This window comes from Stegastes partitus, unplaced genomic scaffold (genome assembly GCF_000690725.1).
Source record: "Stegastes partitus isolate 25-593 unplaced genomic scaffold, Stegastes_partitus-1.0.2 Scaffold1769, whole genome shotgun sequence".
NCBI classification, from domain to species: Eukaryota; Metazoa; Chordata; class Actinopteri; family Pomacentridae; genus Stegastes; species Stegastes partitus.
Window position 1 is genome coordinate 106,199 of NW_007579500.1, and position 26,796 is coordinate 132,994.

Here is a 26,796-nt window from a genome sequence, read left to right on the forward strand (position 1 = left end):
CAGTTTACTCGTAGACCTATTTCCTCTAATGGAAACACAGGTAGAGCAGCTAAGTTCTTCTAAAGGTTCCTGGTCTCCTGCAGTACACTGACCTTGTTAAGGGGGCGGCTGTGGCTCAGGTGGTGGAGCGGGTTGTCCTCCAATCGCAAGGTTGAATGGGTGAATGCGAAACACATTGTAAAGCGCTTTGAATAAAAGCTGCTATGTAAGTGCAGACCATTCACCATTTACCAAGTCAACAGACCAAAATAAATAAAATATGTCATGTAACTTAAAAAAGCTGTCAGTCTGGTGCAATCAGTGTTTTGGCCAAACAGCAGCGAATGGCCCGCCGAGCCGTCGCTGAGACATGAACTAAGGCTGTTTTTCGCCTTCGCCTTGGACGGAGAGGACACACTCCATAGATACACTTCATGGTCACGGTTCATGGTGCTCCGGGCTCAAACAGTAACTATGGAATTCAGTGTAAGGCGGATTTGAGTTAATAAGGTTAAAGCGATCCTATTCTTCTGAGTGAATGGGAAGTTATTGTGTGGAATTCCTGTGGGCTGACAAAGCGAGCAGAGCTGCAAAAGGACGTCGGGCTGCAGGAGAGTCGTGAACGTTCACTGGAGGTCTTTCTGTGCTCGGCAGCTGTATTTAAAACATGAGAAAACCAGCTGACCCCGTGTCTTTTCTCACTCCTACTCAACTTTTTTAAATGAACAAACCATATCTACACCCTCACTGCCTCCTTCTCTGGAGCCTAAATCCTTCTTGGTCATGTTTGATGCGTGTTCCAGGCCCCCTGAAGTTTTCCCAGCAGGTCACTACTCCTGTCCGTCTGAACTGAGGAAGCCTGTTGCTGCCAACCCAACACCCAAAACCAAGTTGTTGTTTTAATATTCCATGATTTTGATCTCGTATGTCATAATTATTAGAATGATTGCAGCACAGGGTTTTTTTTTTTTTCACCAGTGTATATAAGTATGTGTAATTCCAGTATAGAGACAATACATTCTAATTAAATATGGATCACAGGGAGACCAGGAACTACACTAGTTAACAACAAATAATAATTATTTACATCATTATGATGCATCACTGATTATTTTAAGGTAATACATAATTTTTAGTTCAGACCTGAAATTTATAAGAAACTTTGTCACAGTGTGATGAAGCGAAGTTGTAGGTACAAGATTCCACCTCATAACTGTTGTACCAGGAAAGCTTATTTCTCATTCCAAATTTCTCAAAATGTTTTCCAAAACTTCATTTATTTGTTTCACTGCCAGTCCTTCATTAGACAAATCCTGAGTTCTGTCAGCTAGAAACTTAGAGGTCATAAGTATGAAGGAGATCAGAACTATTAAATCCATCCATCCATCATCTCTACACCTCACCAGGGTCATGGGGGGCGGAGCCTATCCCAGCTGACTCAGGGTGAAGGCAGGTTCACCTGGACAGGTAACCAGTCTATCACAGGGCTACACTTAGAGACAGACAACCAAGCACACTCACATTCACACCTACAGACAATTTACAATCACCAATTAACCTCAGCATGTTTCTGGACTGTGGGAGGAAGCCGGAGAACCCGGAGAGAACCCACGCTGCACAGGGAGAACATGGAGACTCCACGCAGAAAGATCCCGGGTGTCCTCACCGGGACGCCAACCGGCGACCTTCTAGCTGTGAGGCCACGGTGCTAACCACCGAGCCACCTTACAGACCATAACTCTTAAATCCTTCCTCATAACTGTTACTTGGCCATTGTTACGCGATATTATGAAAAAGATAATCATGGAATATCAGAATCCTTACAATATTTTCAAATGGCATAAATGTATTTCCTGTAGTTTGAGATCCTCGGCTAACTAAACTACCCGATCTTCCTCCTCTTGTTCCAGATTAACACCAACGGATTTGTTGCTTTTGCCGACCCTCCGGCTCAGCAGGAGTACTTGGGGATGATGCCCAGTGATTTTAAAATGATCGCAGCGCTGCTGGGAGACCTGGACAACAGCGACGGACAGGGGAAAGTTTATTACAGGCAGGACAGCAGCCCGGATGTGCTGAGTCAGGCAGCTGAACACATCAGACGGGCTTTTCCAAGCGACGAGGGAGTGGAACCCACCAACACCCTCATTGTCACCTGGGAGAGCATGGCCGCCCGAGGGACGTCTGGACGAGGGGACGGACTGGACGCTAAGGTGTGGGACTGTTTGGTTTGGCTCATAGGGGATGGTTTGCTTTACATCTCAGGTCTGTGATTTTTCTTTTGCATCAGAGCGTGAGCTATACATCGTGTTATCAATGGCATTAGCTTACCTTTACATAGAGTATATTAATAGTATAGTAATAATTGCTGTATATGTTTATATGCATGTTTGTAAAATCATTGTGACCACATGCTGTATTTTCATTTTAGGGGATCTGCTTATAGTAGTCTCAGATAGTCAGCAGCTGATCTGAACAAATCCAAAACAAATCAAGCTAAAACAAACAAATAGGCCAAACTAAGTCAAACTCTGTTGAAGGATTAGTGCTATTCCCTGCTATGATGTCTGCAAAATTAATGGATTTTGGTCTGAAATTTCTTTGTTATTAAACGCTGGTCTTTGCTGTTTCTGTCAGAATGGACACTTAGCAGAACTGTGCACTAAAACCAAGAATTGCTGGGACAAACGTCTCATTTGTATTTTCAGAGAAACACCTTCCAGCTGGTTTTGGCCTCAATGGAGTCGTCTTCCTACGCCATCCTCTTGTACCCCAGAGATGGCCTGCAGTTCCTCTCCACATCGGTAGAGGGAGAAAGCAAGCTGCTGGAGGCCGGCTTCAGTGAAGGCACTGTGTCGGGATGGTTCTGGAACACCATACAGGGAACATACTTCCGCACTACCACCGATGACGAGACCTCCATCAGGGATCTTACCAAGTATGAATCTGATGTCGCTGGATGACGAGTGGCGATGGTTGATTTGTGTTGAAATTTAAAGTATAGATACTTTATGCACACAAAATGTATTAAAATAACTTAACGATCCATCTTTCAAAGCCAAAGTTTTCCACAGTAAGGAACATGCTAGTATGTGGAAGGTGCTGTTAACCGTCCTCCTTTAAAATTGTGCCCTTTCATTCACACTGATTAATATTTTTTGCTCTGTTCAACCAGAAAGACAAACTCGGCACGGAATGGAGTTTGGGTGTATGAGATTGGTGCGACACCAATCTTCATCAACATCACACCAGGGATGGCCACTCGCTCTCCTGAGGACAACGACGCTACTGAGCTTCCTGTGACCATGTCGCCACGACAACCCGATGAAACCACTACCTATGAAACTCACATGACAAGGGCCACTCCCAGTGAGTACCAACCCAGGTACCCAGAAGTTGAAAATGTCACACCAGGACACATCAAACCCAGTACTGCAGAACCTTACCAAGAATACATCGAATCAGAGACTGTCGCACCAACATCCACCAACACTGAACGGGTCCAACCAAGATATCCGGATCAACTTGGGCCAAGATACCCTGACCAAACCAAGACCGGATACCCTGTCCCTGAGACTCTGCAACCAAGATACACCATTCCTGAGCCCAGTGAGCCTAGATACTCCCCAGTTGTGCCGAGATACCCTAACCCTGATCCGGTTGAACCACGGTACACCAACCCTGAGCCGGTCCAACCAGTGCCACCACATTCTCGTCCCCAGCACCCCCAGATTGTTGTCGTAGATGAAGTTGAAGATCTGAATGTGAACGGTAAGTGATGAAAGCTCCGACCTTTTGTGTGTATGTGGTTTTTTTCCATCCTGTCAAGAGCTTCTATGAAATTTGTTCAGTTTTAGTTTAACTGAAGCCAAGCTGACTGATGCCCTTATTGGTTCGTTTTACAGTGTTTGCATACAATTTGGAGACGTGTGCTCACAACAGGCACAAATGCTCGGCTTTCGCTGACTGCCGGGATTACAGCGATGGGTACTGCTGCCATTGTAGGCCTGGCTTCTATGGCAACGGGAGGGATTGTGTTGCAGAAGGTGAGACATTTTCAGTGTTACTGAAACTCCTGTGAAGACAAATCATGTCTGACAAGCACTACAAAGCTGCAGTAATCCCCAAATTTTGTCAGATTTTGTTTCTCAATTAATAACACACAACAAAAATAAAATGGCTATGACAGTTTCCTGTGGCCTATAACCTTTGTGTGGTTACAGTAGTCAAAAATAGAATTTTTAGTTTACTTTTGACTTGTAAAGTGTTGATACAGTCTCATTTAATTACATATACTAGTCATGAAGCCCTAAAAAATCTTGATTTTCAACAAGGAAAGAAAAGATGTGACTTTAAATATGTGTAGCAGAGCTTTGCTGTCTCTTCTTTGCCTATCCCATGATCAGTCACATCTCAGATTTATCCTCTAATACGTAGAAGGGCTGCCGATCCCCTGACTCTTCCCTGGCACTGCTGCTCTTGTAATCAAAAATGTTGTTTTGCAGGAAAACCCCAGAGGATGAATGGAAAGGTGAATGGTCGAGTGTTTGTGGGGAGCTCTCCCACACCAGTGGAGCTTGGTAACAATGACTTACACTCCTATGTGGTAGCCAATGATGGACGAGCATATGTGGCTATCAGCAACATCAACGGTACTGTGGGCCCCTCCCTGCAGCCGCTGTCTTCGCTGGGGGGAGTCATCGGCTGGGCCTTTGCCCTGGAGCAGCCTGGTTACCAGAATGGCTTCAGTATTGTTGGTGAGGAGAGATGATGTTGCTTATTGATGTGTTAGGTGCTATTTAGTGCGAGTTTATTGATTTTTCACCATTCATGATGATGGCTGGTTTAACATAAATGAAATACACTGATGAGCCATAACATTAGAACTACCCCTGTCCGATACGCTGTTGGTCCAAGGTCTGGACTTTAAAAGACCTCTGAAGGCATCCTGTAATACCTGGCATCAGGATGCTAGCATAAGATCCATTAAGTCCTGCAAGTTGCGAGTTGGAGGAGCCGCGTTTCAAACTCGTTCTAGTGCATCCACAACACCTCTTGGTCGATCCATGATTTGTCTCTCCTCGTACCACTGTTGAAAGGTACTCATTAATGCTGACCAGGAGCACCCTCCAGTGTTCTGAAGACGCTGTACCCCAGTCATCTGACCATAATTATATAGTCCTTGTCAAAAATCCATCCATCCATGAATCCATGAATCCATCCATGAATCCATGAATCCATCCATGAATCCATGAATCCATGAATCCATGAATCCATCCATCCATCCATCCATCCATCCATCCATCCATCCATCCATCCATCCATCCATCCATGTTGCCTTTCACTTAATTTTCTTAAAAACCGCATGACTCTGTACAGACCATTATGTTGTCTTCCACATGCTTCCCTGCAGGTGGAGTGTTTTCACGGCAGGCTGAGGTGATCTTCCAGCCTGGTAATGAGCGTCTCAGCATCAAACAGCAGTTTAAAGGGATCGATGAACACGACCATCTGGTGGTGAGCACCACACTGGAGGGTCGGCTGCCGGCCATCCCACAAGGATATACTGTCCAGATCAACCCGTACAAGGAGATCTACCAGTATGACAGAAACTGTAAGGACACCAGCTCAGACCTCGTACAAACACACTGTGTCTAAAGCTAAACCTAGTAAACGTTAGCATTAGCATTGGTATGTTTATTAACAATAGCATATTAAGACATTAACATGAGGATGCAGAAGCTACCATTAACATGCTAAATAAAATGTCAACAAAAAAAAAAAAAAAGCTGAATCACAAAAACACTGAATCCCTGTTCGGCCAAAGACTTCCACCAAAGTGTTCTAATGCTGAACCGTTGTTTTGTTTCTCTTCCTCCTCTCAGTGATCACTTCCTCCTCCAACCGCGACTACACCGTCACCTCCCCAGACGGTGATGTCCAGACCAGAAGCTACCAGTGGCGTCAGACCATCACCTTCCAGAGCTGCCCACACGATGAGTCCACCAGGGCGGCGCTGCCCACCCAGCAGCTCAGCGTGGACCAGATCTTTGTGATGTTCGATGCCGGCAACAATCTGATCCGCTACGCCATGAGCAACAAGATCGGTTCAGTCCACAGTGAGTTCTGACACCTTGACAGAAACCAGACAACAAAAACACCTCAAAATCAGACACAATTTCACATCCATAAGAACTCAATCTTAAAAACACCACAACAAATGTATCGCCAGATCTAACATCATCAGTGATATGATGCGCCTCCTGTACCCAAATTTTTTTTTGAATTCCTTGGAGGGACTCAGCCTCCCTGCACATGTTTTTCTAACTCTGAAAAATTCTATGAAGTTTAAGTTTTAACCAAAACAACGAAAAAAGAAGAAGAAATGTGGTTTACTTAAAAAAAAGTGGAAACAATTTGCATTGAAGCTGCACCAAATTGTCAATTAAAAGATTACTTGATTGGGAGAAAAATCATTTGAATCACAGTAAAATGAAAATCCTGAGGTGTTGGACTGTTGGTCGGACAAAACAAGATTTATTGATTTATTTTTTTAGAAATGGGTTTCCAAAATCGATTTTCCCAGTCAGTCAATAAAGGACAAGGTTCAGTGTCGGTACTGGCCCTGTTCTTAAATTGAGAGACATTGTGGCTCGATAAGCCCGTTTTTTTCCAACACTTTCTATGAGACGAAGCATTTTATGGAGGCTAAATTGTGATGAGAACAGAAAAATGAAAAAAATATGAGCTTGACTGAAAATAAATAAATAAAAACATTGGCAGCTTTATTTTTTTTTGTCTAAATACTGTTTTTAGAAAATAATGTTTTCATCAGTAATGGAAATAACTGTTGGATATCATCAAGAAACGTTTATCTTTTTTTTTACTATTTTATTTTATTTTTTTCTAGATTTAACTAATTTGTTGATCCATTAAGAAGGTCAATGGCAGGTTCATCAATAATGGAAATAACTGTCAGTTGCAGCTTTCATAATATAACACTATTTAGTTTTCCTGGTGGAACAAGCGCATGTTTTATCGATGGAATCAGATGGTACAGGTTTTGTAACGTGGGCCGGCCCGGTTGCAGGTTGTCACATTGTTCAGGTCCTTGTCTTTTGCTTGTCTGTCAGGAACAGTCAGAGTAAACTGATGTGTGTTATTACCCAGAGGAATGCACCGAAACACGCCTCCAACGGTTTAGTGCCTCGGTGGTGTCTGCAGTGGAACATCAGAGAAAGATAAACAGTAATCTGAGCCGGGCTGTATTTCCTCAGCTGCAATCAGAGAGACCGTGAGGGTTGGCAGGGGGTGACGGTCAGCGGCCGAGGTCAACGAGATACCAACCCTCGGTCCGCATCAGGGAGTAGACCAGGGGAAATGGCATCAGGAGAATTTCTTTCTTTCTTTCTTTCTTTTTTAAAATAAAATGAAGGGTTAAAGGTAACAGTGCAGGTGGGGCATGTTGTTGGGAGTGCTGGGGGGGTTCTGTGTTACACAAGCAAACACCACTCAGCTGGGGTTTGTTGGCAAAAAGTGGAACATCTGGGTCGTGTTTCCTGAGGAGGAAACTTCAAACATGGAGCTCTCGCTCTCAGCTGCATGATGGGAACAAGAGGACGCCGACTCTGAAGTTTACATCCACTATATAAAAAGACACATAACCTGGTATTTTTTCTCGCTGTCTGACATTAAATCAGACTAAACGTTTCCTGTTTCAGGTCAGTCAGGATCACCAACATTATTTCTATTTGCTAAACGCCAGAATAATGAGAGAGAGAATTTTTATGACTTTCTTCAGAGTCAGAAGTTTCCATCCATCTCCTCAGTATCTGCTAGCGTTGCCTTTAAACTCTATGACTTGGGTCAAACGTTCTGGGTTTCCTTCCACAAGCTTCTCACAGCAGTCTGATGAGTTCTGGCCCATTCCTCCTGACAGAACTGGTGGAACTGGGTCAGGTTTGTTGGTCTCCTTGCTCCACAGGATGGAGATCAGGGCTTTGTGATGGCCACTCCACAACACTGACTCTGTTGTCCTGAAGCCTCTCTGTAGCTAATCTGGCGCTATGCTGAGGGTCATTGTCCATCTGAAGACCCATTAGTGTCCAAGCTGTAACTTCCTGCTGATGTCTGGAGATGTTGCTTCAGTATCTCCACATCATGTTCTTTCCTCATGATGCCATCTATTGTGTGAAGGTCACCAGTCCCTCCACAGCATGATGAGGTGAAAATGAGGTCGTTAACTAAACTTGAATAAAAATCTCCAGGTTATTCCACAACATTTCTAATTAGTCATGAGCCACGTGAGAAACATTTGCTCTTTTTGTCTGGCCGTAGTGTATGTTGCATTATTATTATTATTATCGTTGGTTCTAACCTGCCCGGTGTTTTTATTTTACTGCCAGGCGGCTTCCCGGAGCAGAATCCATGTTTCACTGGTCGACATGGCTGCGACATTAACGCTGTGTGCAGACCCGGTGAAGGCCTCCAGTTCAGCTGCGAATGTACGACTGGTTTCGCTGGAGACGGACGCTACTGCCAAGGTAACACAACCGCCACGTGCTCGACCTCGCAGTGATGAAACAGGTTTCTGAATAACCTCATCTGTGCATCTTCTCAAGCACAGTTACAAAGTGATTTGTATACGTTATACAAAACGAAGATAACTTTAAAGTCAGAAAAGAACAACAAAACCAATTTAAGCTGAATGTACAGTGTGAAAATAAAGCACTTTAAATGTAAATGGAGAATGGGATGTAAAATGGCACAATGATGAACATGTGTGTTAGAGCCTCGCTGCGTGTGATCATCTGGAAAACCAGCGACTTTTCAGTTGTTCTCATAATAAAGTCCATAATGAGTCTGTTGTAGCTGCATGTGAGTCCACAGTTCTTTTTCTTGTACCGTACATTTTTCATGCAGCTCTGCCAAGACAAGTTGTGCTGCTGATTTAAAGGGTCAAACAAATGAGTCTTGTTGTTTCATGTGGCGGCAACAAGATGCTGCTGACAGAGTGTTTTCAGTCGACATCATCGTTTCTGTAGCTGATGTATTTCCATACAGCTGATGTTTGTTTTTGCAACCAGATCGTCCTTTTCAGTTTTTCTCTTCTGTCCATCGTTCGTTTTTGCTTCACTGATGTGGAGCCGGGCTGCACGATGGCTAGCATCGTCGCCTCGCAGCTAGAAGGTCGCCGGGTCGCGTCCCGGTGAGGACACCCGGGATCTTCCTGCGTGGAGTCTCCATGTTCTCCCCGTGCAGCGTGGGTTCTCTCCGGGTTCTCCGGCTTCCTCCCACAGTCCAGAAACATGCTGAGGTTAATTGGTGATTGTAAATTGTCCGTAGGTGTGAATGTGAGTGTGCTTGGTTGTCTGTCTCTAAGTGTAGCCCTGTGATAGACTGGTTACCTGTCCAGGTGAACCTGCCTTCACCCTGAGTCAGCTGGGATAGACTCCGCCCCCCACGACCCTGGTGAGGATTAAGTGGTGTATAGATGATGGATGGATGGATGGATGGATGTGTGATGCCGTTGTGATGAGCCTTGCAAACATGCTGGTGCAGCTGTAGGTGCTTATTTCTCTACAAAAAGCTGATCCAAGTGCAGTAAGTTAATACTTCTAATCAGCAGATAGAAGTGATCAAACCACCTGTACATCTGCACATCAGCACTCAATGCAAATCCTTACTCATCATCGATCTGCTGTCGACAGATATCGACGAGTGCCGGGACACTCCTCAGGTGTGCGGACCCAACGCCGTCTGCAGCAATCAGCCTGGAACCTTCCGCTGCGAGTGCTCCACTGGCTTCGTGTTCGCCAGCGACGGAAGGACGTGCATCGGTACGTTTTAGCCGTGTGCTGACAGCTGTGTGTGTGTGTGTGTGGGTGAAGTATGTGGTTCCTGTGTGTGACTTTGTTTGAACAGTCCCTTGTTTCACATACGAACGTCCCAAAAGCCGCCAACAGACGTAAACAATAAAGGTTCTGTGTGGCTGTGAAGGAGACTTGTTCCAGCTCAGACTCAGTATTTAAACAAGAGAGGAAGGCAGCTAAAGGCTAACAATTAGAAACACAATGTTATTATTTCAGCAAGAATAAAACACATCTTGTGTGCTTTTTAGGAGGATGAACTGAGACACTCATTTGCATTTCCCAAACTTTTTTCTTTTAGGTTTTCCTCTGTGATAGTCTCAGTGCATACGTATGCTGTCATATCTCCACATTGTGTTGTATAGACCAGTTTATAGCAGCATGAACCTAAGAGTGGCTGTTTCAGTGAATCAGCCCTAAACTATTTTGGCAGATACAGAATGTACTGCTTATAAATGTGGTTCTGGCGCTCATGTTTCCCTCAGGATGAATTAGTTGAACTTCAGTAATTCTCTAATCCAGGGATCTCCAACGCCGGTCCTGGTGAGCTACTGTCCTGCAGGTTTTCTGTACTGCAACACACTCACATTAATGGATCTCCAACAGCTTGTTGTCAAGTTCTACACAAGTCTGTTAGTGATCCATTAATGTGAGTCAGGTCTGTTGCAGTACGGAAAACCTGCAGGACAGGAGCTCACCAGGACCGGAGCTGGAGATCCCTGTTCTACAACAAGGTGACAGGATTTTTTAAATGCTGTTTTCATGCAACAAATAACAGATGTCCAGTGCAGGTCTCCTTGTTTATTGCGAGCAGACGGAACCAACAAGTGACAGTTTTGCGTTATGTCCTGACGACAACACGTCTACGAGTCGAAGTGCAAACACTCTTTTTTGGAAAAACTTAATTTTAAGGGGAGCGGTTGCAGTTTAAGTCGGTCAAAAACAAAGTTTAAAAAGTCTTATGTGCACCTGTTTAAAACAGGTCCATGGGAAAGCAGCAAAAGGAGCATGAGCCCTGCAGGGTGTGGCCATGTGGAGCATTGGGGTTTAAATGTACTTTTCTGACATCCAGAAGCACCATGAATGAAAAAATGTTCAATAGGGCTGAAGAGCCATTTGATGAACCTGCAGTGGCCAGATTTGTCACCTGCCCATCTACCTGCCTTTTCCACTTCCTAACCAACAACCTCCATGTGTTTGAGTGCTAACAGACGAGGTATGTGAGTTCTGTTGAACCCGGTGTGACTCTGCTGACATGTTGTCTGTCGGGTCCTGCAGAGGAGAACCGTCCAGTGGATCACTGCCAGAGAGGGACTCATGACTGCGATGTTCCTGAGAGAGCTCTGTGCCGCTACACCGGAGGCTCAGCTTACGTCTGCTCCTGTCTGCCGGGGTTCACGGGCGACGGCCGGGTGTGTCGAGGTGAGCCCACAGAGTTTACTGTAGCAGCTGTGTGCTGGTGGAGTCGGCAGACCTTGGGCTGACGGTCAGTCCTCAGTGTTGTGACTTTTACTGGTATCAGTTAGATGATAATAATTCATGCAGTCTGTGCTGAAGGTCGCAATAAAACCAAGGCTACAGTTTAAGTGTTGCCTGAAGAATTCCTTGAAAGACTACTTTTACCGTTTTTCTTATCAGTGTGGATACACAGGACGGCAAAATTACGAAGCAAGAACAAAAACAGGCTCAGTATGTACGGGCCAACAGCAGCGTTTTATTATTAACCGTATTCCCTAGCTATGACTCACTATAATAATTATAAGGAAAAAATTCATTTTTGCAGTCTTGTATGTGTGCAATAGTTTTCTTGTCCTCATAAGATCATTTTCTGATCATTCCTGTCGTCTTGTCATCATTTCAAGATGCGTCATTATGAGAAAACGATCTTGCTTGTTGTAATTCCTGTAGTCTCCTCATTATTACAAGGTCAAAATTCATAATAAGGGGGGATAAGAACACACACACACACACACACATATATATATATGTATTATATTTTGCCACTTTACTTTGTTTGCAACTAAATAAATAAGAGAAAAGAAACCTGATTTTCTCCAGATAAATGCTAATCTCTATGAGATACGACGCCCTCAACCTTTAGACCAGTTGTGGTCAAAGCCTTTAGCAGGGGAACGTGGAGGAGGTGCAGCAGACGAGGGCTCCCTCCTCCAACACTGCCAGACAATAGATGTATGTACATGGAGAATCTGCTAAGTCAGTTTTTTCAAGGTGTAATATCCTGTCGGTCAGCTCTGTGGGCCCCAGGGAGGACAGGAAAGGCTTCCACCTGGTCAAGAAATGCAGGTCACAGCCTGATGGAAACGTCTGAGGCACTGAAAGTCATGTGAAGATGCTTTTAATAATGTTTTTTTAGGGTCTTGGCCCGTAGGTTGAGCAACTTAGGAAACTTGCCCCAGTTGTTCTGTGGACTCAGTCTTTCTCAGTGTCTTCCGTCCCCAACATGTAATCCAGACCTCCATTATGCTGGGATCAGGGCTCTGTGGGGGTCAGACAGGCTGTTGTAGGACTCCTTGTTCCTCTTGCTTCTGACTTCTTTATGATTCTGGCTCTATGTTTGGGTTCTCTGTCCTGCTGCAGCGTAAATGTGGGAATGTTTTCCCTTTTATTCTACGTTTCATTGGCTCAGGTCTGAAGAGTGTTCATGCAGCTCTGCTGGATCAGAGTCTGTGTGGACAGACAACAGGAGGACCAAACTGTCTTTACACTGTGTGCTTATAGTGTTGGTGACATGTCTGTCAGCTTGTTTTGATGACGGTGGTTTCCAACCTTTTGGCTTGTGACCAGTCCAAATAAAACCTTGTGTTCTCAGGAGCCGTCATCAACAGCTGCATGTCTGTGATAGTGACCTCAGCTAAACGTTACAGAAGACTTGGAGCCTAAAGATCGGTCGAGGCAGATGGCCGCCTTCCCATTCAGGAGTTTTGGTTCCTTCCCACCGTTGCTCAGAGGAAGTCCAAAGGCAACTTTGGGTTGTCGGGCTCTCTGTTTACATTTGTGAGGTCTATACCTGCTAAAATTGACTTGACTAAAAGAAGAAACTTCATCCAGTAATTCCTGAGAAAAATTTTGGGGGTGGAAAATTATTTTGAGGCATTGTGCTTAACATGAGAAGGTAAAGACCTTAAGATTTCAAACAGAGAACCCAACAATCTAGAGTAGCCTTTGGACTCCCTCTGAGCAAGCGATCAGCGACGGTGGGAAGGAAGGAACCAATAAAAACCCAAAACAAAACCCTTTAACAAGGACCTTCCATCATTGGTTCAAGGTTTGAATTGGTCCCTTCTCTGCTTCATGGCTAAACTCTGGTTAAAGTAGTTTCTGCCTAATGACCAGTTGTTGTCGCCACTTTTGCGTACGAATAAACACTGATAATGAGCAAATTTGAAGGAAGATTTTTTCATCTGAAAATGCTGGATGTCTGCCGTTGCTTAAAGGCTTGGACTTGATCCATCTAGTAATGGATTTCTTTTGTTGCTCCATGTGTTTTTGTCACAGTGAACGGGTTCTTTAAAAACTCCCTGGCACTTCGTTTAGACTTTGTCTGCTCTGGTGGATGTGTAGGAAGAGGAACTCATGTCCCATCCTGCTATATAGGAAGGAAAGCCAAGACCTGTACATTGGGGAGACAAAACACCCGCTCCACAAGAAAGGTCCTGAAAAAGCAAATAGCGAGCGTACCTTTGACCAAATATTCAGATTTGCTGCCATGATGCACATTGACAGTTTAAATTCAACTGAATCTACCTTTTAAAACCAGGCTCTGGAGGTCGTTAGTACAGCACTGATTGACTGGTGCAAAAACGGAGGAGGCCATTTGGTCCTGCAGCTTTCTTAATGTTTTGTCTTCATCTTTGTTTCTTCTCTTCTTATTCGTACCTGTTCAGACACTGATGAATGTCAGCAGGATCCGTGCCACCGTGAAGCCTCCTGCTCCAACACACAGGGCTCCTACGTCTGCCAGTGTCGTCCTGGTTTCCAGGGAGACGGCTTCCAGTGCAGCCCGTCACTCTCAGGTAAGTACCGAACCGACAACCGACCATCACAGACCAGCCAGCAGAGGGTGGATTGTGGTGCTACAAATCCCCAGACAACACGTAAAGGTCAATAAAGGCACTGAAAGACTCCAAGCAAAGATAAATATATAAAGAAAATGATAATAAAAGGAATATAAGTAACAGTGGTAGTGGGCACTTTGGGGGTGTTTCCACTGAAGTGTGTGGGTGGCTGCTTAACCCCATGAAGGTGGTTTTACAAACTTTTCAGAGAAGCTCTAGCGTATAAACAAAAGGAGTGTGTGTGCAGAGACGAGGTGACGGCATGGCAGCATGTACAAGTTCCTGATGGAGCAATGAATATATGTAACATATACATATAAGTCCAGAGTGTGTACCCAAAGCCTGATGTGTCTTTAACTTCACATTTCCCTTCTGTTTGTTAAACCTGTGGGTCCACTAATAGCCCTACAGTGAGAGCTAAACACACGGCAGCTTCAAAAAGACAGGCACAGACATACAAAACTAACTTCCTCAGGAATTTACAAACCCCACTAGCGTAGTAAGCATCCTCTGTAGAATCCATCTGAACAGTCAATATAAGCCTGCAGCATGTCCCTTCCCTGTGGTTCCATTTTCTTTCCTCCCTCTGTCCCCTGTGTTTGTTTCTGTTGTTGTTTAACAGTCGTTCATTAACAGCACTTGAACTGAGGACATGCAGATGATTAAATCTGCTCCTTTTTCTTTGTTGAAAATGTCAAAGCAGTGCTGCGTTTACACTTACATGATCTGAATTCAGTATGCAGGCACCTGATTGGCCGACAGCAGGTGGATTTTTTTCCTGCCTGGTTTGTTGTTGTCGCTGGTGGTTTACCGTCAAACCAAAGATTCATACTCCGTCAGTGATTCCAGGTGTCAGGAGCTGAGAACTCAGAGATAATTACAGCTTCACTCCTCTGCACCAAAGTTTTGTCATATTTTCATCTTTTTTATGACCTGCCTGGCCTCTGAAAGGCATCATTTGGTGTCCTTTGTCAAAACTTGTCACAGCGTCTCCTACTGTAAGCAGCACTCACTCAGCTCCCTTTTGTCTCAGTGGTTGGTCTTTTATCTTCGGCCCTCTCTCGGGGCTCTGTCTCTGTCTTTTTGTCTGATTATTGGGAGCAGACGTGGTGCTGTGAGGACACCCTGCTGTCTGTCAGACGGGACTGTTATGGCTGCCCTGTGGTTCGTCTTGCAGATAGATACCTTTGAGGATAAGAGTGTGAAGCGAGCAGAGGCTCTCCCAGATGTCACCGGGCCTGGATGTGACCGCAGAGATGAAGAGCCTCCAGCTTGTCTTTAATCTGCGGTTGTCTGTGCAGCTCACACGTTTATCTGCAGCTGCCACGTACTGAACTCTGTCTGCTCAGGAGCAAGAAAGAAAGTTCAATAAGATTCGACCTGTCAGGAGCTGGTACAGAATAGACTTGGATGCAGAATTTACATTTCTGGTTATATTTAAAAATACCTCATAGTTCACTCGGTCTTTGAAAAAAACAAAACTAAACCACGTGTAGCATCCTTAAATGTCTCGTTTAATCCCACCAACAGGACAAAACTAGAAACATCATGTCTTCACTTTTCAAAAGCTGGAACCAAAGAATCTGTTGTTTGCTTTAAAAATTTGGCAACTAGTTTAGGAATCAAAAATACTTGCCAACCTGATTTATCAGCTCAGAGACACACATTGATTAACTGATTAGTTGTATCAGCATCATTGGGAAACAAACAACTAAATAAGAAGAAATTAAAAACGACTTGAAATAGAGCGCAACTCAATAAGACATTAGCAGGAGTGCTAATTTAAGTAAAACATTTTTACAAAATCAGGTACAAACACTTATTTTTAACTGCTTTTTAATGACATTTAAAAAAAACTTGATTTTGATTAAATGTCACAGTTTTGAGATCAGGTTTGGAGACATCACACGATTAATTCAGGGGTTTTCTAGAAGTTCAAAACCTGATGATTTCTCCCGTTTCTGATCAGTCGTGTAGTTTTGGTGATTTTATTGTACAGATGACTTGACTTTCCAACCTGCTGGCAGGCTCTGGGGTTCAGGGATGAAATTGTGAGACCTGAGTGTGAACGGACCTGTTGGGTTTTGTAGCCGACGCCCTCCCACTGTGTCCTCTGTGTCTGACTGGGACTGTGATTGTGGGTCCTCAGATTGTGAGCGGCACAGAGAGACGGCCCGGACTGGTAACTCCTCTGGATCCGGCTACTTCTTCTTCCGTCCTCGGCCGGCTGTCCGTCAGTACATCCCCCAGTGTGATGAGCGAGGGGCCTACTGGCCCACGCAGTGCCACGACAGCATCGCCCAGTGCTGGTGTGTGGACGCCAGCGGCCAGGAGATCCCCAACACCCGCACCGGACCCAGCAGCACTCCTCTGTGTGAGTTCTCTGCTTAAAATGGTCTCAATAAAAGATGAATCAGTCAGAGCAGTGTGATGCCAACAATGGAGCTGGACCGTAATGAAATCATTAGAATCAACTGATAAAGACATTTAAAATGATATTTGGGTTTGGCCTGAGTCCTACACTGACGGGCAGATAACACCTGTCAGGATAAAAGTTAACGGTTACATTTGAAATATGTTTTCCATGTAAGCTGAAGCAGTTTCCTTATTTTGCCCAGAGAATGTGTACATTTGAAAAGCGCTATATTATATGGCTGCACCTGCCAGAGGGCATCACCATAATAATAGGTATAGGAACATTGGTATTGGCATTAATCCAATATCATATGTGATGTGTTTTCAAACAACCCTCGGGATTTTTCAGCCGTTTTTTTAAAGAAACCAAATGCCACCTTTGTGACTCTATTGCAAGAGGCAGAACGTAGAACCGACACAAAACCTGCCGCCAGTGGAACTCTCGTGTCCTACACAGGTATCGACCAAACCGTGACTCCGCCGCCGACTGGTCCGACTCCACGGCCTGACGTGCCTCCCATCGCTCCTGGAACACATCTGCTGTTTGCTCAGAGCGGGAAGATCGAACACGTGCCGCTGGTTGGGTACAGCATGAAGAAGGAGGACGCCAAACCTCTGCTGCACATCCCGGTAAGAACAGCATCACTGCTCACAAACTCTCACAAGCATCACCTGGCTTTCCTTCTGGTCTCTGGTTTCAGTTAAAAACAGGAAGTGTCGTTGAAAGCGTGGGGTCAGGTGGGATAGCACTGCATCTTAGATATTTGTGTTTTTGCTTTTTGTAGAAAATAAAGTCCTGAAAATCTATCACCAACCATGGATGGTTCAAAAACAATTAAATGATTTTTATTTTTTATTTTTGCCAATAAAACATGTATGACGTGGAATTAAGGATTTATTTATTTGACCTAGTCAACATGTCCATGTGGTGTTTTTTATAAGCTAGAAGACACATTAGAAGTGAAATAAACAGTCAACACAATGGCTTTCTACCTTAAAACTGCAGCATACTGTCTCTAAAATGTGGATTGAGACTTTTGTGGTTTAATACTGAACAAACCTAAAGGATCAATTCAGTTTTATTTGTGTAGCGCAGTTTACAACATACGTCATCACGCAGCACTTTACATAGTCAGGTATAGACCTTACAAATTCAAACAGAACCCAACAATCCAAAGTAGCCTTTGGACTCCCTCTGAGCGATTGGCAACGGTGGGAAGGAACCAAAAAAAAACCCAATGGGAGGAAAAAAAACCCTCCGGCAGAACCAGGCTCAGGGAAGGCGGCCATCTGCCTCGACCAGTTGGGTGAGAGTGGGGATAGGTGGGTGGATCGGTGGGTGGGGAAAACAGGATAGCAGATGGAGAGCAGCAATAGAACAGAACAATAAATATAAATATAAGTCTTGTCGGCTTACAGGAGGAGATTTACTGCACCATTATTCCTCTTCAGTCAGTTTCCAGTTGGAACATGTGAATTACTCCAGCGGTACAACTGGCTATTGTGGAGCAGTTTTATAGTGTTTGTGCAGCCAGTAATTATTGAGAGGAGGCGCAGTTTCAAACCATTTGACATGAAAGTGATGTAGGGGGTATGCTCACTCTACTTCTATACAGTAATTACTGAGGTCTGGGAACTCTGTGACATAACGACAGTACATTTTACCACCAAGTACCATCAACACACGTTTCTGTTTAGTTACACAAATAACTCAGTGTGAGAAACGTATTAGTGTCACAAAATCAAAACCCAAGTTCCAAAACCCCCTTCAGCTTTAGAGTAAACCCAAATCCTCGCAGACGTGACATGCGGTCAGAATATCTTTGGTCTGAAAGAGTTTCGTGGTGACGACACTCGGTCCTTTTATGATCACATGTTAAAGAATGTACAGAGTCGCTGTTCGTCGTGAGTACAGTTAAACTGCTGGTGGGCATACTTGTTCCTGATGAAACAATCCTTCAGTTGTTCTTCTCTCAGATTTCAGAACTCTTTTCTTCTCTCGCAAGAAGTCTGTAAATCATCTGCCACACAGCAGCATTGATGAACATGAAGCTTTCCGTCAGCGTTGGCGTCTTTAAGCCCGATTGGTCGCTCGCACAAAAGACTCTTTGAAAAATGTCTCCGGATGAATGAATCTGTGTTTTCCTCTCAGGATCGGGTGGTGATTGGTGTAGCTTACGACTGCGTGGAGAAGATGGTTTACTGGACGGACATCACTGGACCGGCCATAAGCAAGGCCCCTCTGAGTGGAGGAGACATCATCCCGGTCATCACCACAGGTACAACGGACCCGACAGTCCGTTTGTCTCAACCCAAGATCCCCACAAGTACTTCTATAGTTGCACTCAAGAACAGGGTCTGTGTCCAACTTTAATGCACGAGGATGGAGTTTTCATTACATCACTACAAATCTGCATGCAATTTTCACCCTTGTGTTTCCTTTTTGGTTTCTTCATGGCGCAGATGCAGATGGATAATTAGGGTTTATCCCTCTGAACTCCAAAACTCTGTAAATGTAAATGACAAACATTTATCAAAGTCAGAAACTGTGAAAGCAGAAAAATAAATTTGCCATGTGACTGTTGGTCACGGCTGAGTCGGTCGTGGCTTCTCGGTTGTGCTACAGAGAGCAGAATCTTCATTTTTTCCACAAAACTCCAAGTCACACTTGATTAGATAGCTGCTACGGTCTTTGATAAATGGTATAATTTTGGCAGTTTTTAAAAAGATTGTCTGACTGTCGAACCTGCCGGTGGGTTTAGAGGATTAACCAGAAACCTGCTGTCTGTAAAACAGGCGAAACAACTGAGGACTCAGTGACTGACTGAATATCTGGGTAGCTTGGTGGTTGTTGTTTATTTTTAGCCCCTGATGAAGGTATACATTATAAAGTTGGATTTTAATTACTTTCAATTAATTTGAATTAAAGTCCATGAGAGGAGTCAGTCTCATAACTCGGATGTCACTGCTAGAAGAATGGGCTGTAGGTGATCTACAGATCCTGGCTGGGTGGATGTTTCCAGTGTCTGAACTACAGTGTTCCTTCTTCCTCAGGACTGCAGAGTCCTGAAGGCATCGCCATCGACCATGTGGCCCGTCTTCTCTTCTGGACCGACTCCATGCGAGACACCGTGGAGGTCTCCAAGCTAGATGGCAGCCAGCGCAGAGTCCTGTTTGACAGCGACCTGGTCAACCCTCGACCCATCGTCACCAACCCAGCATACGGGTGAGTGATGGAACAAAGGCTGTGGATTTATGGTGGCGCTAACTTTACTCTTTCTGGTGGTGCAACTGAATTTACCCTCGAGAACTAATAAAGTATTTCTGTTCTATTCTGTTTGTTCTAACTGCTCTGTCCTGTTGATCTCAGGCGGCTGTACTGGGCAGACTGGGACAGAGATGGGCCTAAAATTGAGATGTCCAACATGGACGGGACCGAGCGGACAGTCCTGGTCAAAGACGACCTGGGGCTTCCCAATGGTCTGACCTTTGATCCCGACAACCAGCAGCTGTGCTGGGCCGATGCAGGTGAGACACTCCTTCTTCTCTTAGTCCGGATGTAGCCTCAGTCTTATGTTCCTGACTGATTGATCCATATTGATCTGCAGGGACTCGGAAGGTGGAGTGCATGGATCCTCACCGCCGGTTAAGGAGGTCGATTGTTGAGGGGATCCAGTATCCCTTCGCCTTAGTCTCCTTTGGAAGATATCTGTATTACACTGACTGGAGGAGGTACGCATTGACAAAACATCTACAGGTCTTAGCAGCATCAGTGCTTGGAGCTCTACAATGACAGTATTTCAGAGGCTTTTGCGCCTGTTGAATGAAACATTTGGGGCACAGATAGATATTTGTGGGCAGCTGTGGCTCAGGTGGTAGAGCAGGTTGTCCACTGATCGCAAGGTTGGTGGTTCGATGCCCTCTACAGTCGAAGTGTCCTTGGGCAAGACAATGAACCTGAACCCGATGGCAGGCAGCACCCTGCATGGCAGCTCTGTCACCATTGGTGTATAAATGGGTGAATGAGAAACACATTGTAAAGCGCTTTGAGGACCACTAAGGTAGAAAGGTGCTGCATACGTGCAGACCTTTACCGTCTTTGAAATGAATACCATTGATGTGTCACCTTTTCATCACTGGTGATTGTTTCTGTGCAGCTTTGTCTCATTTCCAAGGATCATAATGAGCCTCAAGTTTGCTGCTCTCGACATGTGAGATAAATGGCTGCCAGTCCTTGTAAAATCTGTCTCTAGACCGTTCCGAGTTGATCTGATGTTCCCTATTTGCAAAACGTGCGTTAAATCTCTAACCCAGTGAGTGTGGGTGGGTTGTGGCTAAGAAGAGCTAGCTGCCTCGCAATTAGAGACGCAAAGACAGTTGTATTCAATTTAGATTTTGGAGGGTTCAGAGCTCTTCATCAACCAGCCCACACATCACTGATTGAGAGGGATCTGAGATCCCACTGGGAAAGCTTTGAATGTACATGTGCAGCTCAAAACATGAGAATGTTGTGAATGGTGTTAATTCAAAAAGGTTTCATTACACATTAAGTAAAACTTTTCAAGCCCTTTCTTGTTATAATTTTGGATGATTATAGCTCCTAAAAATCAGAAATCCAATATCTGAAAAATTTGGTTAGGGCTCCTTTACCACAAATTACTGCATCAATGCCGTGTGGTGTGAATGGAACAGCCTGTGGCCCTGCTAGGGTGTTATCAAAACTCTGATAGCAGCCTTCAACTCATCTGTATTGTTGGGTCTGGTGTTTCTCATCTTGGGCTGCAAGGTGGATCGGTGGTTAGCACTGTCGCCTCACAGCTAGAAGGCTGCCGGTTCATGTGAGGTGACCTGGATCTCCATGTTCTCCCCGTGCAGCGTGGGTTCTCTCCGGGTTCTCCGGCTTCCTCCCACAGTCCAGAAACATGCTGAGGTTAATTGGTGATTGTAAATTGTCCGTAGGTGTGAATGTGAGTGTGCTTGGTTGTCTGTCTCTAAGTGTAGCCCTGTGATAGACTGGTTACCTGTCCAGGTGAACCTGCCTTCACCCTGAGTCAACTGGGATAGATTCCAGCCCCCCATGACCCCAGTGAGGATTAAGGTGTAGAGATAATGGATGGACAACACTCTATATGGGATGCAGAGTTCTATGTTGTGGTCAGAAAACCATTTGGTGGTGGACCAACAGCAGACGACGACTTGGCACCCAAAGTCATCACAAGCTGTGGAAGCTTCTACACTGGACTTCAGACTCCTTGGATTCTTCCTCCAGACTCTAGGCGAGGTTTAGGGTTGACTTCCAGATGAAATAGAATCAGTCCTGTTCTTTATCTTCTGAAGCTGTCTCTGCTTCAGGAGTGTCTTGATAATAGAAGTGCTGCAGCCTCCTTTCTGAAGACATCGGTGCTCGGTGGCTCTTCATGCGCCGACTCTCTAGCATCACAGAGCTACGTGTCCATTAGCGGGCCCAGAGTCTGAGTGGATTTTAAATAAACAGTATACCTGTGCTGTAAACGTCGCTGTCTCCAGCTGCACTGTTTGACTGGAGCTGTCCTAAGTGTGTTTAACAGGGCTGTTAATGTGACGCTGATCAAACCTCGGTGTGTGGTCTCTGAAATGTTTACCTGATTTACCGTTTGCTTGTTTCACAGGGAGGCGGTGGTGGCTGTGGACCGTCGCTTAGAGAGAGAGGCAGAAGAGTTTCTGCCACAGAAACGCTCTCGGGTCTACGGCATCACCACGACACCGACAAAGTGTCCTCAAGGTACGACTCGTTTAGCTGTCAGTCCGTTACGAAGGATTTGAGCAACCATAACACACGTGGTAAAGCTTATGCAAGGATATAGGAGCTGGAGCTTGGCAGTAAGAATGGAAGCAGCTGGCCTGGCTCTGATTTATTTGTTAAATCTGTACACAAACAGGAAGGTTAAAACGATGCTCAGAGCAGGAGACAAAGCCTGAGAGCAGGTGTCTCACACACAGCTGTCCATCTATGCGATGGAGAGGGAGCATGGCAGCCTGGCAAGGGAGATGCGTTTCAGTCTTTTTACTAACATGGCCCCTCATCCCCCCTCAAACCACCTCCTGCATGCGTTACAGCGTGGCTCCACATAGCAGACATGACGTGTGATAGCAGGACAAGCACAGGTAGATGAGTGATGGCTGCACAGGGAAGGTCCAGCTGTTCCACAAGCTGCCTCAATGGGACACTTAAACTAACGGAGTCATTGTTAACATCTCTTATTTCACACATGCTTTTTCTGCTGTGACAAGTCAAATGTCTGTCGTTTGGGAGGGCTGCCAGCGAGCACAGGGTTTGGTTTTGGACTCTGTGGGATTCAGGAAGCTGCACTGACCGTTGTTCCAGCACATAGTGCACCTAAAACCACCAGCTGTGGTGTGTTCTGTGTTGTTATAGAGAGCAAACGAAGCAGATACAACACGTTAAAGGACCAGCACGGATGGCTTTGTGGCCTCTAGCGTAGGGATTCATCGATCGGCTAATTATCGGATCAGATCCCAGTAATGAGCATCATTACAACAACACAGTTTTGTTGTTATTGTGTGTTAGTAGCCTGTTTCACTGAACCAGGAACTGTAAATCAGTAAGAATCATTGGGTTGTTAACTTTCCCGTTGTCCTTTCACAGATCATTTAACGTGTGGTCGGCTAAACAAACCACAGTGTGAGCTTCAATTCATAATATTTTACCTAAACCAATTTATTCTCCACGTCTTAACTCAGAACTGTGTCTAGAAACTCTCACTCTGCTTTTCATACATAAACTTTTATATTATATTTTATCTTGTGTGTTTTTCTACCTGCTGTCCTGTATTTTTGCTTTGTCTGCTTTTGCATTAGTTGCTTTTCTTGTTCTTTTATCCTGTAAAGCGTCTTTGAAAGTATTTGGTGGAACTGGCCCTTTAACACTGAGGTTTTGGACTGTATGTTCCTGTGTGTGTCTTCACACTGGGGCTGTGAATGTCCAGCTGTACAGACTGTTCATCAGAGCAGTGTAATGCAGTGGGAGTGCAGATTGGATCAGTGAGTGTAGTAATTGATTCCAGACATTTAAAGCTATAAGCGTGGGAACTCCGGGCTGATGGGACCTCAGGGAAGCCAGCTGTGGCTGTGGAGCCTCACAGCTGGCTCTGGGCCCTGAGCTATACAGCAGGGTGGGATGAGAAACGGCTTCACCTGCAGGCTTGTCCGGAGCATGAGTGGGTGAACGAGTTTCAGCTGCTCATGATGAACTCCGCTTCCTGAAGCTGCAGCGCTGCTGTTCTTTTCCCATCAGCCAGCCTGTTTGTTAACAAAGTCATGTGATGTAGACACTTGACAACAAGCTGTTGGAGATCCATTAATGTGAGTCAGGTGTGTTGTAGTACGGAAACGTCTAAAACCTGCAGGACAGTAGCTCACCAGGACCGGAGTTGGAGATCCAACACACATTGTCACGTGTTCCTGTAGATGTGGGGAACAGCGACTGAGCTGAGCAGCGTTTCCACAGGATGATTTGATGTATGAGGTTTAACGTAACGGCATTGTCCGCTCCCTCTCTGTTCAGCCTATAACTACTGCTCCAACAACGCCGGCTGCTCCCACCTGTGTCTGCCGCGGCTCGGAGGCTTCACCTGTCGCTGCCCGGACGCCGCTGAAGGCCAGTGTGTGGAGAGGAACCAGTGAGACGACGACGGCGCTGCTGCTGCTGCTGGAAGATACCAAATACAAAACACATCTAACTAACTCGTTTGTGTTTTCTACTTTTCTTACTTGAACCCAACATTTCTACAATCATGTTAGAGTCGAGTCTTGTGTGTTTAAACCTCACTGTACATACGATGTCTTGCTTGAGGTGGCAGAAGTCGCTTCCTTGCTGATCAGGTTTTTTATTTACTTGTAATCCCTCTTTGTAAGTCCAAAATGATTTCAGAAAAAAAAGACAAATCACACATATACAGACTTTTTACAGCCAGCAGAAATATTTGACCAAAGGTACTGAATGATGAACTTCAGCTTGTGTTTATAGCTTCTTTTTTTTCTAGTCTTTTTTTTAATCTCCTCATTGCTTTCTTACAGATGTGGTCTGAAAGATTTGTGCGAGAAACAATCACACGTGTCGCTCTAACAGTCTCTGAAATGAAGTTTCCAAGGATCTTGAGAATGTTTGACACATTTAGAAAAATGTCTTACAAGCAACTTTTAGTTGTTTTAACTTCGCTTTACCAGTAAAGTCTGTTCAGGTTAAGATGAAGAGTTTCAACTAGTGTTCCTGACTCGATAAGAGCTCCACGTCGTGTCTTGTTGACAGTTTTGAGTCCTTGAATTTCACCGAGCTGTCTGCTTCACTGACAGGTTTAACTGATTAACTTAGTTTTATATGATATAAACTATGATAAACCATTAATAGCTGTGATTACACATGAAACCATCAGAGGCCTTTTCTTCCTGTTTCATTTGTGATGATGTGAATAATAGTTAAAAGTGAGAAAGCAGTCGAAAAACTCACTAAATTACTCCTGTAGGTGATCTGCTATAAATTAAGTCGTTCGTTGGTAAACTAACACGTCATCAGTATAAATCTATTCTGTAGCTTTAGCATTCCTACATGATCAAATTAAATGTTTTTTTTATAATTACTGATGCCTCTGAATCTCTGAATCGGATCTGCCGGCAGCGTGAGGCTTCGGTTAAGACTTACAAGATGTATTCTATTGTTTGTTCTAAAACTTGCAGTGTATTTTTTATATAAACTTGTAAATACTTACCTGATATTGTCAGATTTTTTAAAAATGGTGCTGATGTTTTCCTGAGATCTACATGATGATGATGAATGCAGTGAAGGCGTGTGCAGGTCGTGTCCAAAGCCCGTCTTCTTCTTCTCTGGTTGCATTTCCATCAAAAACGAAAGCAAAGACACAAACGTTTCTAAAGCCTTAAAAAAAAGCATGTTAGAGTTCTTTAAATGTGGTCAGAATATCGACCAAGATGTAAAAATAAACTCCGTTCTGCCTGGTGCACAAATTATGTTGGAGACGCTGTTTACCGTCAGTGATCAGCGAACAGAGACTCGATTTCACATCACATCTGCATCAAAGTCTCTGTTGGGCTCCAACGGCAACCAAAAATAAGGATTAAATATATGGAGCCCTAAAGTAGTCCATCATGTCCGGTCTGCCCACTGGTTAGTGTTCTCTGTAACGCAAGAAAAATCTTTGTTTGCTCATTTTTAAGGTTGTTTTTTTTTAGTCTCTTAACAATCTGAGTTGTATTTTAGTACTTAGAGATAACAGTAGTGATCTCAAAAGGAAGCAAGTAAGTAACGCGTGATAAATGGCAGTTCAGGGACTCTACAGCTGCTTACTTGTGAAGCAGCTGGTTGTATTTTATAACCAGTAAAACTGACTTAAACTAAAGTTTCACAGCAGCCGAGAAAAGTCTAAGCTGGACTTTTAATCAAAAACTACAAGTTTGCATTGAAAAACATCTAATATTGGGCAAATGATGATGTCACCATCATCGTCCTGCAATATTTTTGGCATTGTTGCAACAACAGCGCACTAATTAGCGAGACGTTTCTGAAGTGTTGTGGCGGCGCTGCAGGCTGCTTCTATGTGCATCATGTCAGGTCTGTAACAGGAGGTACTCTATGCTTTAACTGACCATCTGCCAAAGAGGTAACACAAGAGGTCTGTACTGCCTCAATAAAACGTTTTTTCAATGTGTCAGTCTGGTGTCTTCTGTTTCATGTCATCTATCTTCAGAATATCACATATGTGCCCTCCTGGTCCTGAAAGGTCTGGATGTTCTGGATCCGTAAAATGTCCCTAAAAGCTTCCCAGGCCTCTGCTCCTTTTACCTGCTTGGGTTAAAGTGCAACATAGGCGACCCAACAGATGGTCAGAGGCAACACGGGGTCATCAGCTGTGAGTGGCCGGTTCAACTCCCAGTGAGGATGTGGTTCCCCACGCTGCCTGTCTGCCTGCTTTAACAGGCAAAATGAAAAGAAGGTGGTTGTAGCTTGTGGATGCATCATTTTTATTATAGTAAGTTTTAAAGGATGGTGCTAATCTGTGTTTTTCCTTCTTAAACACATCTCATGTGATGACTAAAACCTACTGGGTCTGTTGCTTTGATAGTGTTAAAGACATAAATCTCAAAAAACATCAGTTCAGTCGTCATTTCTTCAGGGAGCAGTGAGTCGGATTGAGTTGTATGCAGCAGTGAGAATGCCCACTGGTAACCCCAACCCCTTCCAAGGGCAACATCCATCCATCCATCATCAACACACCGCTTAATCCTCACTAGGGTCGCCTGGAGTCTGTCCCAGCTGACTCAAGATGAAGGGGACAGGTCACCAGCCTATCACAGGGCTACACTTAGAGACAGACAACCAAGCCACCCTGATGAGGCAGAACACTTGGAAAATTCATCCTCTGCTGCCATCTGCTGTTAAACTT

General features: G+C 44.6%; 1 protein-coding gene across 1 annotated transcript; it reads left to right on the forward strand.

Annotated features, from left to right (window-relative positions):
• Positions 1–1,859: 1,859 nt before the first annotated feature.
• On the forward strand, positions 1,860–26,064 carry LOC103372513 (nidogen-1-like; the record flags this gene model as incomplete). Its single annotated transcript, XM_008302169.1, has 19 exons — positions 1,860–2,192; positions 2,688–2,917; positions 3,155–3,750; positions 3,885–4,025; positions 4,485–4,736; positions 5,393–5,593; positions 5,865–6,098; positions 8,385–8,522; positions 9,690–9,818; positions 11,127–11,270; positions 13,754–13,882; positions 16,074–16,298; positions 16,797–16,969; positions 18,492–18,618; positions 19,394–19,565; positions 19,710–19,867; positions 19,948–20,071; positions 21,988–22,100; positions 23,904–26,064. Coding segments are annotated over 19 exons (3,738 nt in total), but the record flags the coding sequence as incomplete, so codon positions are not given.
• Between the last annotated feature and the right edge of the window lie 732 nt (positions 26,065–26,796).